This window comes from Natrix helvetica, assembly GCF_964273705.1.
Source record: "Natrix helvetica genome assembly, chromosome: 1".
Classification (NCBI taxonomy): Eukaryota; Metazoa; Chordata; class Lepidosauria; order Squamata; family Natricidae; genus Natrix; species Natrix helvetica.
Window position 1 is genome coordinate 133552950 of NC_138548.1, and position 12152 is coordinate 133565101.

Genomic DNA, 12152 nt, shown 5'->3' on the forward strand with positions numbered 1-12152 from the left:
TTGACATTTATTACATGAGACTAATAATATTGACAAATATTTAAACCATTTATGCAATAACTATATTAATTATCAATTCTGCAGAATACATTGATTTTTACATAACCAGATGACAGGTGGTGAGGCTGAGAAATACATACCTTAAATTCATTGCAGATATGATTTAGCTGGTAGGTCTGCACTATGATATCCCAGAAATTGCATTTGAATTAAATATAAAACCTGGATACATTGAACAGGTATCCCTAAGAAAATGTCAACACAAATGTGAAGTGCGTTACTGATGTTTAAATAAGATATACATTTTTAATGGTAGTGATAACATGGAGAGCTACATTTCACATTCTGTATATTTGAGTGGTACAAAATACCACTTCAGGACATCTGGGTGAAGGAGTGAAATTATTTCAGGAAAATATTTATTTTCTGATCCCTCATGATGAGACGTCAGTACTGATTGTGTACCAAGGCATATTGTCACATTTGGATTCTGTAAAGGGCTATGTACCTTCACGGTAGTGTAAAAACAGATGATAAATGTGATGTTACAGACTTTCGAGTAGTTTTTTTATCTGTGCTGTGGCTGTTGCTAATCTGCCATTATTGGTGTTTTTTTTTTGCCTCATGTCTTGTTCCTTCAATAACCTCAACCCTTCCCCTTTGTGTTGTCTGCGTTCTAACAACCTGTTCTTTCTCCTCTCTTCACTTTTTCTACTCAACTTCACAAGGACAGTCGGTACTAAGGTGAGCAAATACCCTGTCTTTGTCAAAGCCTCTTACAAAGGACATAATGTGCTTTGTCCTGTGTGTGTGTGACTAAGCAAACCAGCTGTGGTTGGTCTCTGTAGAGTTCCTGCAGGAGCTATGATGGCCTGTTTGGAAAAGCAGCTATAGTTAAGTATCTGTTACAGTGTTCTGCAATTCTTTCTTTCTCATCCTTTCTATGTTTGGCATTCCACAAGTAAACTAACTATCCTATTGAGAATCCACGCCTATAAAATTCATTAGACAAATCCTACCTGGTCCAAAATTTACGAGGGAGTGGTAATTCCTCAATTCAAGAAACAGTGTGGAACAGACAACCGATTCTCCTTTGAATGAAATTTTCAGCTTAGGATACACGATGGCAGTGACAGCGAACCTTTTCGTCACCAAATGCCGAAAAGGGAGCGCTTTGCGCATGCGTAAGTGCTCATCTGGGCTGCAACCAGGAAGAGGAGTTGCCCAGGGGGCATGCACGTGCCAGAAAATGAACTTATGGTTTCTGGTGTGCGTATGTGCACCGGCCAGAAAGTCTTCCGGTTACTGCTGTGCATGCGTGCGTGCTGATCAGCTAGCCGGCGCACATGTTTATGCTGGAAAATGGAAGACCAGCTCTTCCAGTTTCCGGCACTGCCGCATGCACAAAGACCAGATGATCGTTGCATGCGCATGCGCACCAGAAACCTGGAAGAGGAACGGGTGATGCCACGCATGCCACTTCAAGCACCCGTGCCATAGGTTTGCCATCACGGCACTATGGTGTGAAATATGTGCTTCCACAGAAATAAGTACAGGTAGCTCTCGACTTACGACCGCAATTGTGCCCGAAATTTCTGTTGCTAAGTGACAGTTGTTAAATGAGTTTTGCCCCATTTCGCGACCTTTCTTGCCACAGTTATTCAGTGAATCACTGCAGTTGTTCAGTTAGTAACACGGTTGTTAAGTGAATCCAGTTTCCCCGTTGACCTTCCTAGTCAGAAGGTCGCTAAAGGTGATCACATGATCCCGGGACACTGCAACCCCTCATAAAAATGGACCCCTTGCCAAGTGTCTGAATTTTGATCATGTGACCACAGGGATGCTACTGCATCATAAGTGTGAAAAACGGTCATGTCACTTTTTTCAAAGTACACTGTAACTTTGAACTTTCACTAAATGAACTGTTGCAAGTTGAGAACTACCTGTAGTGCCACCTGCCATTTATATAAGATATTTTAAGAAATGGCAGAAATATTATTCCATTACTGTGTTCATATTGGCCAAGACCCTCTTGTTATAACAACATTATGTTGTTGAGCCACAGTGGCACCGTGGTTAGAGTGCAGAACTGCAGGTTACTTTGGCTGACTACCAGGTGACTGCAATTTGGCAGTTCAAATCTCACCAGGCTCAAGGTTGACTCAGCCTTCCATCCTTCTGAGGTGGGTAAAATGAGGACCAGATTGTTGGGGGCAATATGCTAACTCTAAACCGCTTAGAGAGGGCTGTAAAAGCTCTATGAAGTGGTATATAAGTCTAAGTGCTATTGCTAAGTGCTATTATAGCATTGGGCCTCTTTGATTATGAATTACATTGCCAGCATCCTTTTGCTAGAACATTTCACTTTGACAAAAGGCTTCTTTTTCCTGTCCTTTTGCAAATAATCTTTGTTCATAAGAAAATCCACTTTGATAAATAAAGCATAGTAGACAGAACCGCCTGTTTAGTCCTCAGGAATAGATATTGTGCTAAAAAAAGAGAAACGTCAATTCAACTCAGGGTTACCTAGTGTTCCCAGTCTATAGCCATCGAGGGCCAGCAATCATAAATCATGATGCCATGGGTCAGACAGCAAAAGAAAACGAAGCAGCCTTCCTTTGAGGGAGCCAACACAGGACATTTAACTTTTATTGCAGATAAATTACTTAACGTGAAATGTAATTCCTAATAAAAAACATTTACCAAACCCAAGCCTGCAAATCATGCCCTTATCTGCTTATAAAGACTGTCAGCCAAGCATGCTGCTTGCCTTTGAAGCAAATAGCATATATGATGCCTAAAGCATTTCAGGTTTGATTCTGCCCGCAGATAAAACAGGCACATTGTAGAAGGGGGAAATCTACTCAGGTTCCAGGTTTATCTGACAGAGGCATCAAGAGCTTAACTTTTCTTGAGAGAGCACATATAATTCTTTGCTAATAGAAAAAGAAAATCCGCCTCCTTGGCTTTTAGCTCCCTGCTGTTTACATACCACTGCTTTAAAAAGTCATAAAAATTAAGTAAATCATTTCAGTGGCTTATCTGATGGAAAATCCTGTGTCCACACTACAGTGCCATCACCCTTATGGGCAATAATAGGCACATTGACTTATCAGGTAATGAGGATTTGTTTACCTAAAGGACAGATCTGGCTTAAATTGAAATTGCAATGGACTTGAATACACCGAATTTCAGTACTGAAGGCCGTCTTAAATTTTTCTACAGTTCTCCCTCTCCTGCTAATTTAAATCTGAGACTATTTAATACGCTACCTGAGCTTAAGTCAATAAAATATTTTTGTTTATTCAAATTTGTTACAGCCGTCCAACTCCAATGGAATTTGGACAGCGTACAGGACCAAAAACTGCGTAAAAACAAAATATAAAACCACACCAAACTAAAACGATCTTAAACACAGATCAATACAACACAAACACATACATACACACACACACACAGACACACACACACACACTAATCCCAGACCTGAGATCAAAACAAGGTTTGAAGAACACAATCTGAACTTTCAGAAAGAAAAATTAAAACTTTCTAGGATAAACAAGAGAACTCTTAAGATGGCATGCTGCAATAGGCACTGTAAAGCTTTCTGATTTTTTTTCTTTGTCTGCAGGGGAATTCTTTAATCAGTTAAATTGCTTTTTAAAAAAAAACTTACATGGTTTAGTTAAGAAAATCCTCCCCCTCCCTGGTAAGATTTATTTTCTTGGGCCCTGAAAGCATCTATAATTTATAGCTAATTTCTGACACGTTCAGATGGAAACCAGAAATATTTCAATCTTCTCAATGCTATTTTTCCTTATTTTCATTTATCCACACTGCAGTTTAACTTAAGGGAGTATTAACTTATGGGATATTTGTCAATGCATCCCAAATATATTTTGTGATGATGTCATGGACCAGTCACCAACTCAATCATTTGGGTCATCACGGGCAATCAGATTAAATATAATATGGGAAAATGAAGCAGAGGAGAACACAAAGTAAGACAAAAATGAAAAACAAAGATGTGCTAAGATACGAAATAATCAAATGATGTCAGATCATTCCAAGTGTTTAGCAGAATAGTATATTTCTTAGGAATTCGTTAGGTTGTCTTGTTTGTGTTAATCTTGCGGTGAATTGTGAATTGAAGCCACTCTGAGTGCAGCCTTAGTTTATAGAGCTAACTAAGAACACTTGGGGAAAACCTGAAATGTCTTCAATTGGTGTTTTTCTTTGCTTTTTTAAGATGTATCAGTCCAGTCCTGGTGGCCAATCATCATGCAGCAGTGAACCATCACCCCTTGGGAGCATCAACAACAATGACAGTGGAGTGGAAATGAACATGCACAGTGGGGGAAGTCTGGGGGACCTGACTGTGTTGGAGGATAATACTCCTGTTGTGGACTCGACAGTCTCATCTGGCAACTCAACTGTCAGTCTTCAACTAAGGAAAAACATGACAGCAATGCAACGCCTTGAGCAGCTCAAGAAAGAGAAACTCAGGACAGTGAAGGATTCTTGCTCATGGGCAAATCCAGCACCACAAGTCAAAAACAGCAAGCTGCCTCCCATCCCAGGCAATGGTAAGTCAGCCTTCTATTTGATGTCTACCCACCAGTGTGTCTGAATAGCTTTCCTGTACTTAAAACAGTGTCAGAGGCTCAATTGGGATCCAAACCTATAAGATGAGCTAAATAGGTGCACAAACACCCTTTCCCTTGTCTCTGCTCCTGTATCCCACTGTACTATTGCTTTTGTGCGTTTTTTAATTGTTATGACAACCAGTGCATGAGATAGAAACTCAAGCGTATAGGCCAACTTGAAAGAGGATGTGCTCCAAATTTTACCTGGGCAAAATATGTTCTGTTCCAATGTTCGATATTTCCGTCTTTTTTGCCCTCTTGAAAAGTAATGTGCAGGTTCATACTTGAAACAGAAGACGGGGATGTGCAACCAGCATCTCTTGTGATGTCTCAGTCTTGAAAGAGATAACATCTTGCATTACACTTGACTTGCAGAAAATGAACAAGGATATTGGGATGGTAGCCAGTTTTGAAATATAAAATTACGATTTGAACAGATGTACATTTTTTTTTTGGCTGTCTAATTTTTGTACAATAAAATTAGTGCCTTCCAAACACTTAACAAAGAAAAAAAAATGTCAATTCAAGTTAGCCCGGTTAACCAATTCAAAATATATCCCAAAGGTGCTTTTTCAGGAGGCAACTGGACTTTCTTTCTTTGAAGACGTTTCACTTCTCATCCAAGAAGTTTCTTCAGCTCTGACAGAATAGTCCAGTTGTCTCCTGAAACAGCACCTTTGGGATCACCATGACCTGGATGACTGAGAATCTCTACAGACCATTCAAAATATGTACAGGTATTTTTCATTTAACAGCTAATTGCTTAGTGATTATGTTGCTTAGTCAAGTTATGATAGAAGCCCCCCCACCCAAAAAAACCCTAGTTATAACCTGGTCCAGAGTCACATAACTGCATTTCGGGCTTTTGATAGCCAGTTTACCTTATGAGCCAGTTGCAGTGTTCCATTATCATGTGACTATGATTCCCGTCCTTTTTATATGGTTTCTGGCAAAAAAAAAATGCCTATAGGCATCCATGAATTCACTTAACAACTGCAGCATTCGCTTAATGACTGCCACAAAAAAGTCATAAAATCAGACCTTGTTATGTGGGTGTCTTGACTTATGACCATTATGACTTGCCACAGAAGTTCCAGACTCCATTACAGTCATAAGTTGAGGACTACCTGCACAGTAATAAAACGACTAATATACCATGATTCCCTAAAATAAGACCTACCCTGAAAACAAGCCCCAGCCCAATTTTCACATCTTTGCCTAATATAAGCCCTACCCCAAAACTAAACCCTACTTAAACCCTGCCCACCATCTGGTTGTACGAGGTGGGGCAAGGCGCATATGTAAAAATCAAGCTATGGTGAGCTGCCCCAAGCGCCCTGTCGTCACTTACCTTGGACCACCGCAGCAAGACCTCCCACGCCCTGAACCTGTCAAGCTGTTGCCTGACTTCTTCTGCGGCAGCTTGTGGCCAGGCACCATGTGGTGCATCGCGCTGGTGCCACTGCTTGTGGTAGAACACTGCATGGCATATCATGCCTGTGCCGCCTCTCACAGCAGGATGCTGCATGGCACATCATGTCAGTGCCACTGCACATGCAATGGCTCAATATACCCCACAGCTCCTGCCACAAATGGCAGCACTGGCACAACAAGTCATGCGGCATCTGGCCGCGAGCAGAAGAAAACGGGTAGTGGTTCAACTGATGTCAGAGCGTGAGATGCCTGGCTGCAGTGGTCCTAAGGTAAGCGGGTGAGATATCCCCCAAAAATAAGACCTGGTGCTTATTGGGGGAGGGGGGGACATGGTAGAAGTTTTCTAGGTTAGCATTAACCTAACCCTAACCCTTAGCCTGCTATCTTGAACAAATCTTCTAATTCTTTGATAAACATTTTCTGATTTCAATCCATCACCCTTAGACTCATATGGGAAATTAAAAAGACACGAAGTTGGCATGGATTTTTTTTTTAAATTTGGAGCTTTCTTTGTTTGTGCCCTATATTTACAGGTGCCAAAATATCAGCTTACTGAAGTATTATGGACATCAAAGAGGTGTAGATGAATAATACCATAATTTCAATACCTCATATTCATGGTTTTCATGGTTAATCAGTTGTACTACTTCAAACAACTCATGTGTCCATACCCTTTTTTTTTTAATTCTGACAGTCTGTTTCTAAAAATATTACCACTCCAACTGCTTATTTGTTAATTCAATGACGCCAAAGCAATCAGTTCTATCATTGATTGTCATTGCTGTCTTTCTTGATCATCTGTATTTTGTGCTGTATATAAAATATAATATCATAGCATAGAATAGAATAGAATAGAATGGAATTCTTTATTGGCCAAGTGTGGTTGGACACACAAGGAATTTGTCTCCGGTGCATAAGCTCTCTGGGTACATACAAGCAACAGGTGATAAATCATGATCATAATCATAAAATACAATCATCATAAATCATAAGATACAACACTCAGTGATAGTCATAGGATACTAAATAAAAGCAATCAACATAAATTATAAGATACAATGTGGACAAACAATAGTTTTCTTTGCCCAATTTTGTTGGAAATAATTTGGACGACAACAATGATCCTTCCAGATCACTTTCCATTTTCCAACCTGCTTTATCTATATGCGTGAGCTGGATAAGTATTTAACATGACGGTAATGATATTGTTTGTATCCAAGTACAATAATGGGATGCCTTTCTTTTTTAGTCACTGACCAATACTCTTACTTTCTCTCATTTTCTTTCAGGTTGTCTGCTGGACAATATGCATGGCATCTCTACAATACTGCCTAACCCAAGGATAAATGAGCTGTCCATCAGTGAAATTACCATGCTAAACCAACTAGCCGAACGCCGTGACAGCTCAACCAGTACCATCAGTTCTGCCTACACAGTCAGCCGCAGATCATCAGGAATATCCCCTTACTTCTCCAGCCGCCGTTCCAGTGAAGCTTCTCAATTTGGAAATCGTCCTAACAACACAAGCTCTGCTGACTCCTATGATCCCATTTCCACAGATGCTTCTCGAAGGTCAAGTGATGCCAGTCAATGTAATGGGGTCTCTGGTCTCCTGAATCTCACACCAGCTCAGCAGTACAGGCTGAAAGCTAGGTATGCTGCTGCCACAGGTGGCCCACCACCTACACCACTACCTAACATGGAAAGAATGACCCTGAGGAATAAAATATCTCTCCTTGATGGTTCAGATCCTGCTTTGCCTTCATTTCGTCTCCCTCCAGGGTCAAGGCGTTGTAGTGACAGCAATGCTTATGTGCATGGGACATCGGCTGCATTCTCTCATGAAGTGCCTGGGAATAGTGCAAGACGGGCCAGTGATCCAGTGAGGAGGCCTGCTGGGGACCCAAGTTCCCTTCCTAGAATCAACACTTTCAATAGCACCAACAGCATGAATCTCCTTCACCCTCATGCAGACAGAAGACAATTCAACCTTCCAGTCTTTCCATATTCAGACAGGAGCCTTGCTAGGCATGTGTACTCCCCACGACCCCCAAGTATTAGTGAAAATATTGCCATGGAAGCAATGCCTGGCGAGACGGATGGTTCTGTGGGAGATGACGATATTGTCCTACCTGATGATGTGGTGCAATACATCAAATCCCAAAATAATGGGATTGCCACAGAGAACTCCTCTACAGGGTACGCCAGTGAAATGCAAAACTTCCAAGTAAACGCAAAAGTGCAAAATAACAATGCATTAAACCAGCGCAGAATGGCTGTTCCCGATCTGAGTATGAACCATTCAACCTCTGTTGGTGGCGGATGCCAAATAAACTATGGAGCTAACTCTAACGTGCATAAAAATAACATGCCAGTCCAGTGGAATGAAGTTAGCTCAGGAACTGTTGATGTACCCTCCTCTCAAGCGAAACAGTCATTCCCTCAGCGGAACCTGGCTGTATTCCATCAGAAGCAAAATTTTGGTCAGTATCAGAACTTCAACCAACAGCAGATGCCGGTAGGCCAAAACAACATAAATGGGAATCTGCAGCAATTTGTGCAGAAAAATGCCAGCATGGATGGACAAAGGCTCAATTGCATGCACTTAAAGCAGCAGCAGGTGAATCCAGGTTCTGGTAACAACGTAGACCTGAACTCCCATGAGGTGTTCAACCAAGTTCATCAGATGCTAAGTCCAAATACGATGGGTGGTGATGTCACCCAACTTTCTCCTTCTTGTAATAACATGACCATGAAGCCTGCATTCCACGTTCATTCTCAGCAACTAGATAACGCGGCTAATCCCATTTCAATCGTTAGCAATGGCAGAGAATATGTAATGCACAGTCAAGACATGCAGGAGCCCGGGTATCAGCAGAGCTTTTCATCTCAGTCAAGCCATATGAACTTCTCCATGACACAAGAGGATTTCCACCAAGCTTCTGCATTAATAACCTCAAATCAACCAAACTTTGAGCCACCACAGAATACAATTGGTACCGTTGGACAGAGCTTCACTTCCTCAATGGTACAACCTCACCCTCCACCTAATCCTAATCCAGGAAACAAGCACCAAGGAGTCCGTGCTGGGCAGCAGTTGGGATACGTGAGAATATCTCACCCTACAAATGATGTGAGTTCAGGGCAGCAAAGGGCACACTCTTCCCCCAGGAGAACAACTGGTGTAGGATCCTTGCAACCACAATTTAACAGTAATATGAGGGAAGGCCATTCGATGCACTATTATGGTCAAATACATATGTATGAACAAAATGGGAATGTCAACAACCAAACAGATTACAATGTCAGACAACAATGTGTGCTGAACACCAAACCAGCCACCATGCCTTCCCCTGGTGCTAACCAAGTTTCTAGCACAGTGGATTCTCAGGGTCTGGAATCTCCTCAGATAGATTTTGATGCTATCATGGATGATGGCGACCATTCAAGTCTGATGTCAGGAACCTTGAGCCCTAGCATCCTGCAGAATCTCTCTCAGAACTCTTCTCGCCTTACAACTCCCCGAAATTCTCTGACACTGCCAGCTATACCAGCTGGAATTAGTAACATGGCAATAGGGGACATGAATTCTATGCTGACTACCCTGGCAGAAGAGAGCAAATTTCTTAACATGATGTCTTAATGCATAAAGCACAAATGTACCTCTAGATATATCCAGAGATTATGTGCTGGGCAACATTATGAATGTGCTTTTCTTTTAAAAAAAAAAGGAGAAGGAAAAAGAAGTTTCCATAGAGTAGACTTTTACAAGTATTAAAACATATTAAGGGAATTCCAAGTAAGAAAAAAAAAATCTTTGTACAAACATGCATAAACTATATTTTTAAAAAAAGCACTGAAAGGATGCACTTCTAGTATTATTTTGGTGCTTGTTTTGGGGGAATGCTTTTTGGGGAGTTTCTAAAGTGTGTCACCATTTATAAAAGGTACGCACATTGAGAATCCTTTCAAAAACCTGACTGCCATTGCCACCCTCCCTTCCCTTGTTAGCTTGCAGAGGGTTAACGTTTCTTCAAACCATCAACCTCAAAATTAAATGGCACTTTGCCAGTTGTGGGACACTCAAAAGCCATGTGTTAAAATAATCAATGTTTCAAATGAAGCTTTACTTTTTGCAATCTTCTTTTGGCTTTCCCTTACCTATAGCTGCAAATATGTAATGCCTTGTCCTCCCTAGCGAGAGTTATAAATTTAACCATATGCAAATCCATACTATAAATGCTTCATGCTTTGCTTATGACCAGTTGTGCATGCATGCGCAGACACACACACACACACACACACACACACACAAAACATCCTTATTACAGCCAGTATCGCTCTTTGTATCTTGCAGCTTAGCTGAGAATCAGCTTTGAGGGGAAGTGCCTTACTGTGCATTAGCAGTTGAGGCGTCTAGGCATCTGTTGTCCAATAATGTCAAATAAAGTGTGTATTGCCAGAAGCATATATAAAATAAAGATGCATTTATGTCAGGCAACACTGTGTTGCTAAAAAGACATTTGAGAGAGACACGCTGATGGGGAAATGTGAGAAACGGAACAGCCTATTAGGTTTTGGTTTGTTTGCTTTTCTAATCAGAGGCTATCATGGAGAATGTAGTGGAGGTTTGAAAACCAAGCTAATTTAAAAATATTGTATCCTGTTTCCCTGAAAATAAGCCCTGCCCCCCAAAATACTGCAACACAGCAGCAGCCATGAGGTGACCATGCTCACCGCCTCCTGCACCTCAAAAAATAATAAGACCTTCCCCAAAATAAGGCCAAGTGCTTATTTTGGGGTCAAAAGAAAATAAGATTCTGTCTTATTTTCGGGAAAACATGGTAGGAAAAAAATCCCTACCATACACGGTGTGAAACACAGATCACTCTGAGTTTCTATGGACGTCACTTTGGAATTGCTCATGCAAAAAGGACAATGCTGGAGTTTGTGAAATATGACATAAAAAATGATGCTGCAGAAATGGGTACGTTTTTATGTCATAACATTTGTTCATCCCTCCCAGGTGTTATATCAAACTGTTTAATGGGTTAGCTCTGAGTGTCACTATGGAGGTGGACAACTGGCTTTGGTAAAAATGATCTTCTGTTTGCTCGGCCAATTGTGATGTCATTATTGTGAGATTAAAAAGCTGCTCAGAGTTCCTTGGAAAAGGGGGGGTAGCACAGAAAGAAAATAATTTAAGCATGAAATTAATAAATAACGCCAGGCACTTCTTGAAATCCACTGCTGGAACTCTTAAGTGGCATAATCTCTTGAAGGCTTAGTGTAGCTGCTTTGAAGACCTTCCCATATTGCCTAAGCATGGAGAAAACAAGGAGATTCAACAGCAGTCCTTCAGAAAGGTCTTCTGTGTCTTTGCCATTATGCTCAGATGAAACGGGGAGGCCCTTGAAAAGCCAAACCTTCAAGCTAAGAGTAGTAGAATGGTTCAGCACTACATGCTCATCAACTTGAGCTCATAAAAATGAACAGTGCTATTACAAGAATGGCAAATTTATAGTCAGTATTATGGCATCTCAGTTGCCATCCAGTTGCCATGTATTTAGCTAACATATACTATTTATATACCTAACCCCTCCAGTAAGAAGAGATAGTACATCCATGCCTACTGACCCCCTCTCTCTTAAGATAATTTTTGGTGTCAGTCAGCAGCTCCTGCCAAAACTGCATGTCATCCAGAAGTATTTGCACTGCAAACTTTATAAATTAATTCATACAAACCAGTGGGGGGTGCTTATGCATTTATCTAATAGAATTTTGGAAAGCATTATTTGGAAAGAGAAAATTATGAGATCAGACAATCATTAAGAGCAGAGATTTCAGCCAGGAAAAGCTTGTGAAACATGAAATTAGGCAGCTGCCAATTGCAATACAGGGTAGAGTGAATATCAAATGTAAAAACCTTGGTGTACCAAGGTTTGCCTTTTTATAAAGATGCTCCCTAGATTTGAGTTAAGGCATTCAAGCTCAAATCATGGGCATTACATATCAACATACATCAGTATCTGTCTAGCCAACATTTCTGTGTAACTGCTTACAAAATAAAAG

At 40.9% G+C, this 12152-nt stretch overlaps 1 protein-coding gene across 1 annotated transcript in view; it reads left to right on the forward strand.

Moving 5' to 3' along the window:
* GLI2 (GLI family zinc finger 2) overlaps positions 1 to 11258 on the forward strand; it is a 270161-nt gene extending 258903 nt beyond the window's left edge. Inside the window, exons 13-14 of the mRNA XM_081968304.1 lie at positions 4250 to 4586; positions 7370 to 11258. Of these exons, the coding sequence (XP_081824430.1) occupies positions 4250 to 4586; positions 7370 to 9723 (2691 nt within the window). The 3' untranslated portion in view covers positions 9724 to 11258. The remainder of the gene's footprint in view (positions 1 to 4249; positions 4587 to 7369) is intronic.
* Positions 11259 to 12152: the final 894 nt, after the last annotated feature.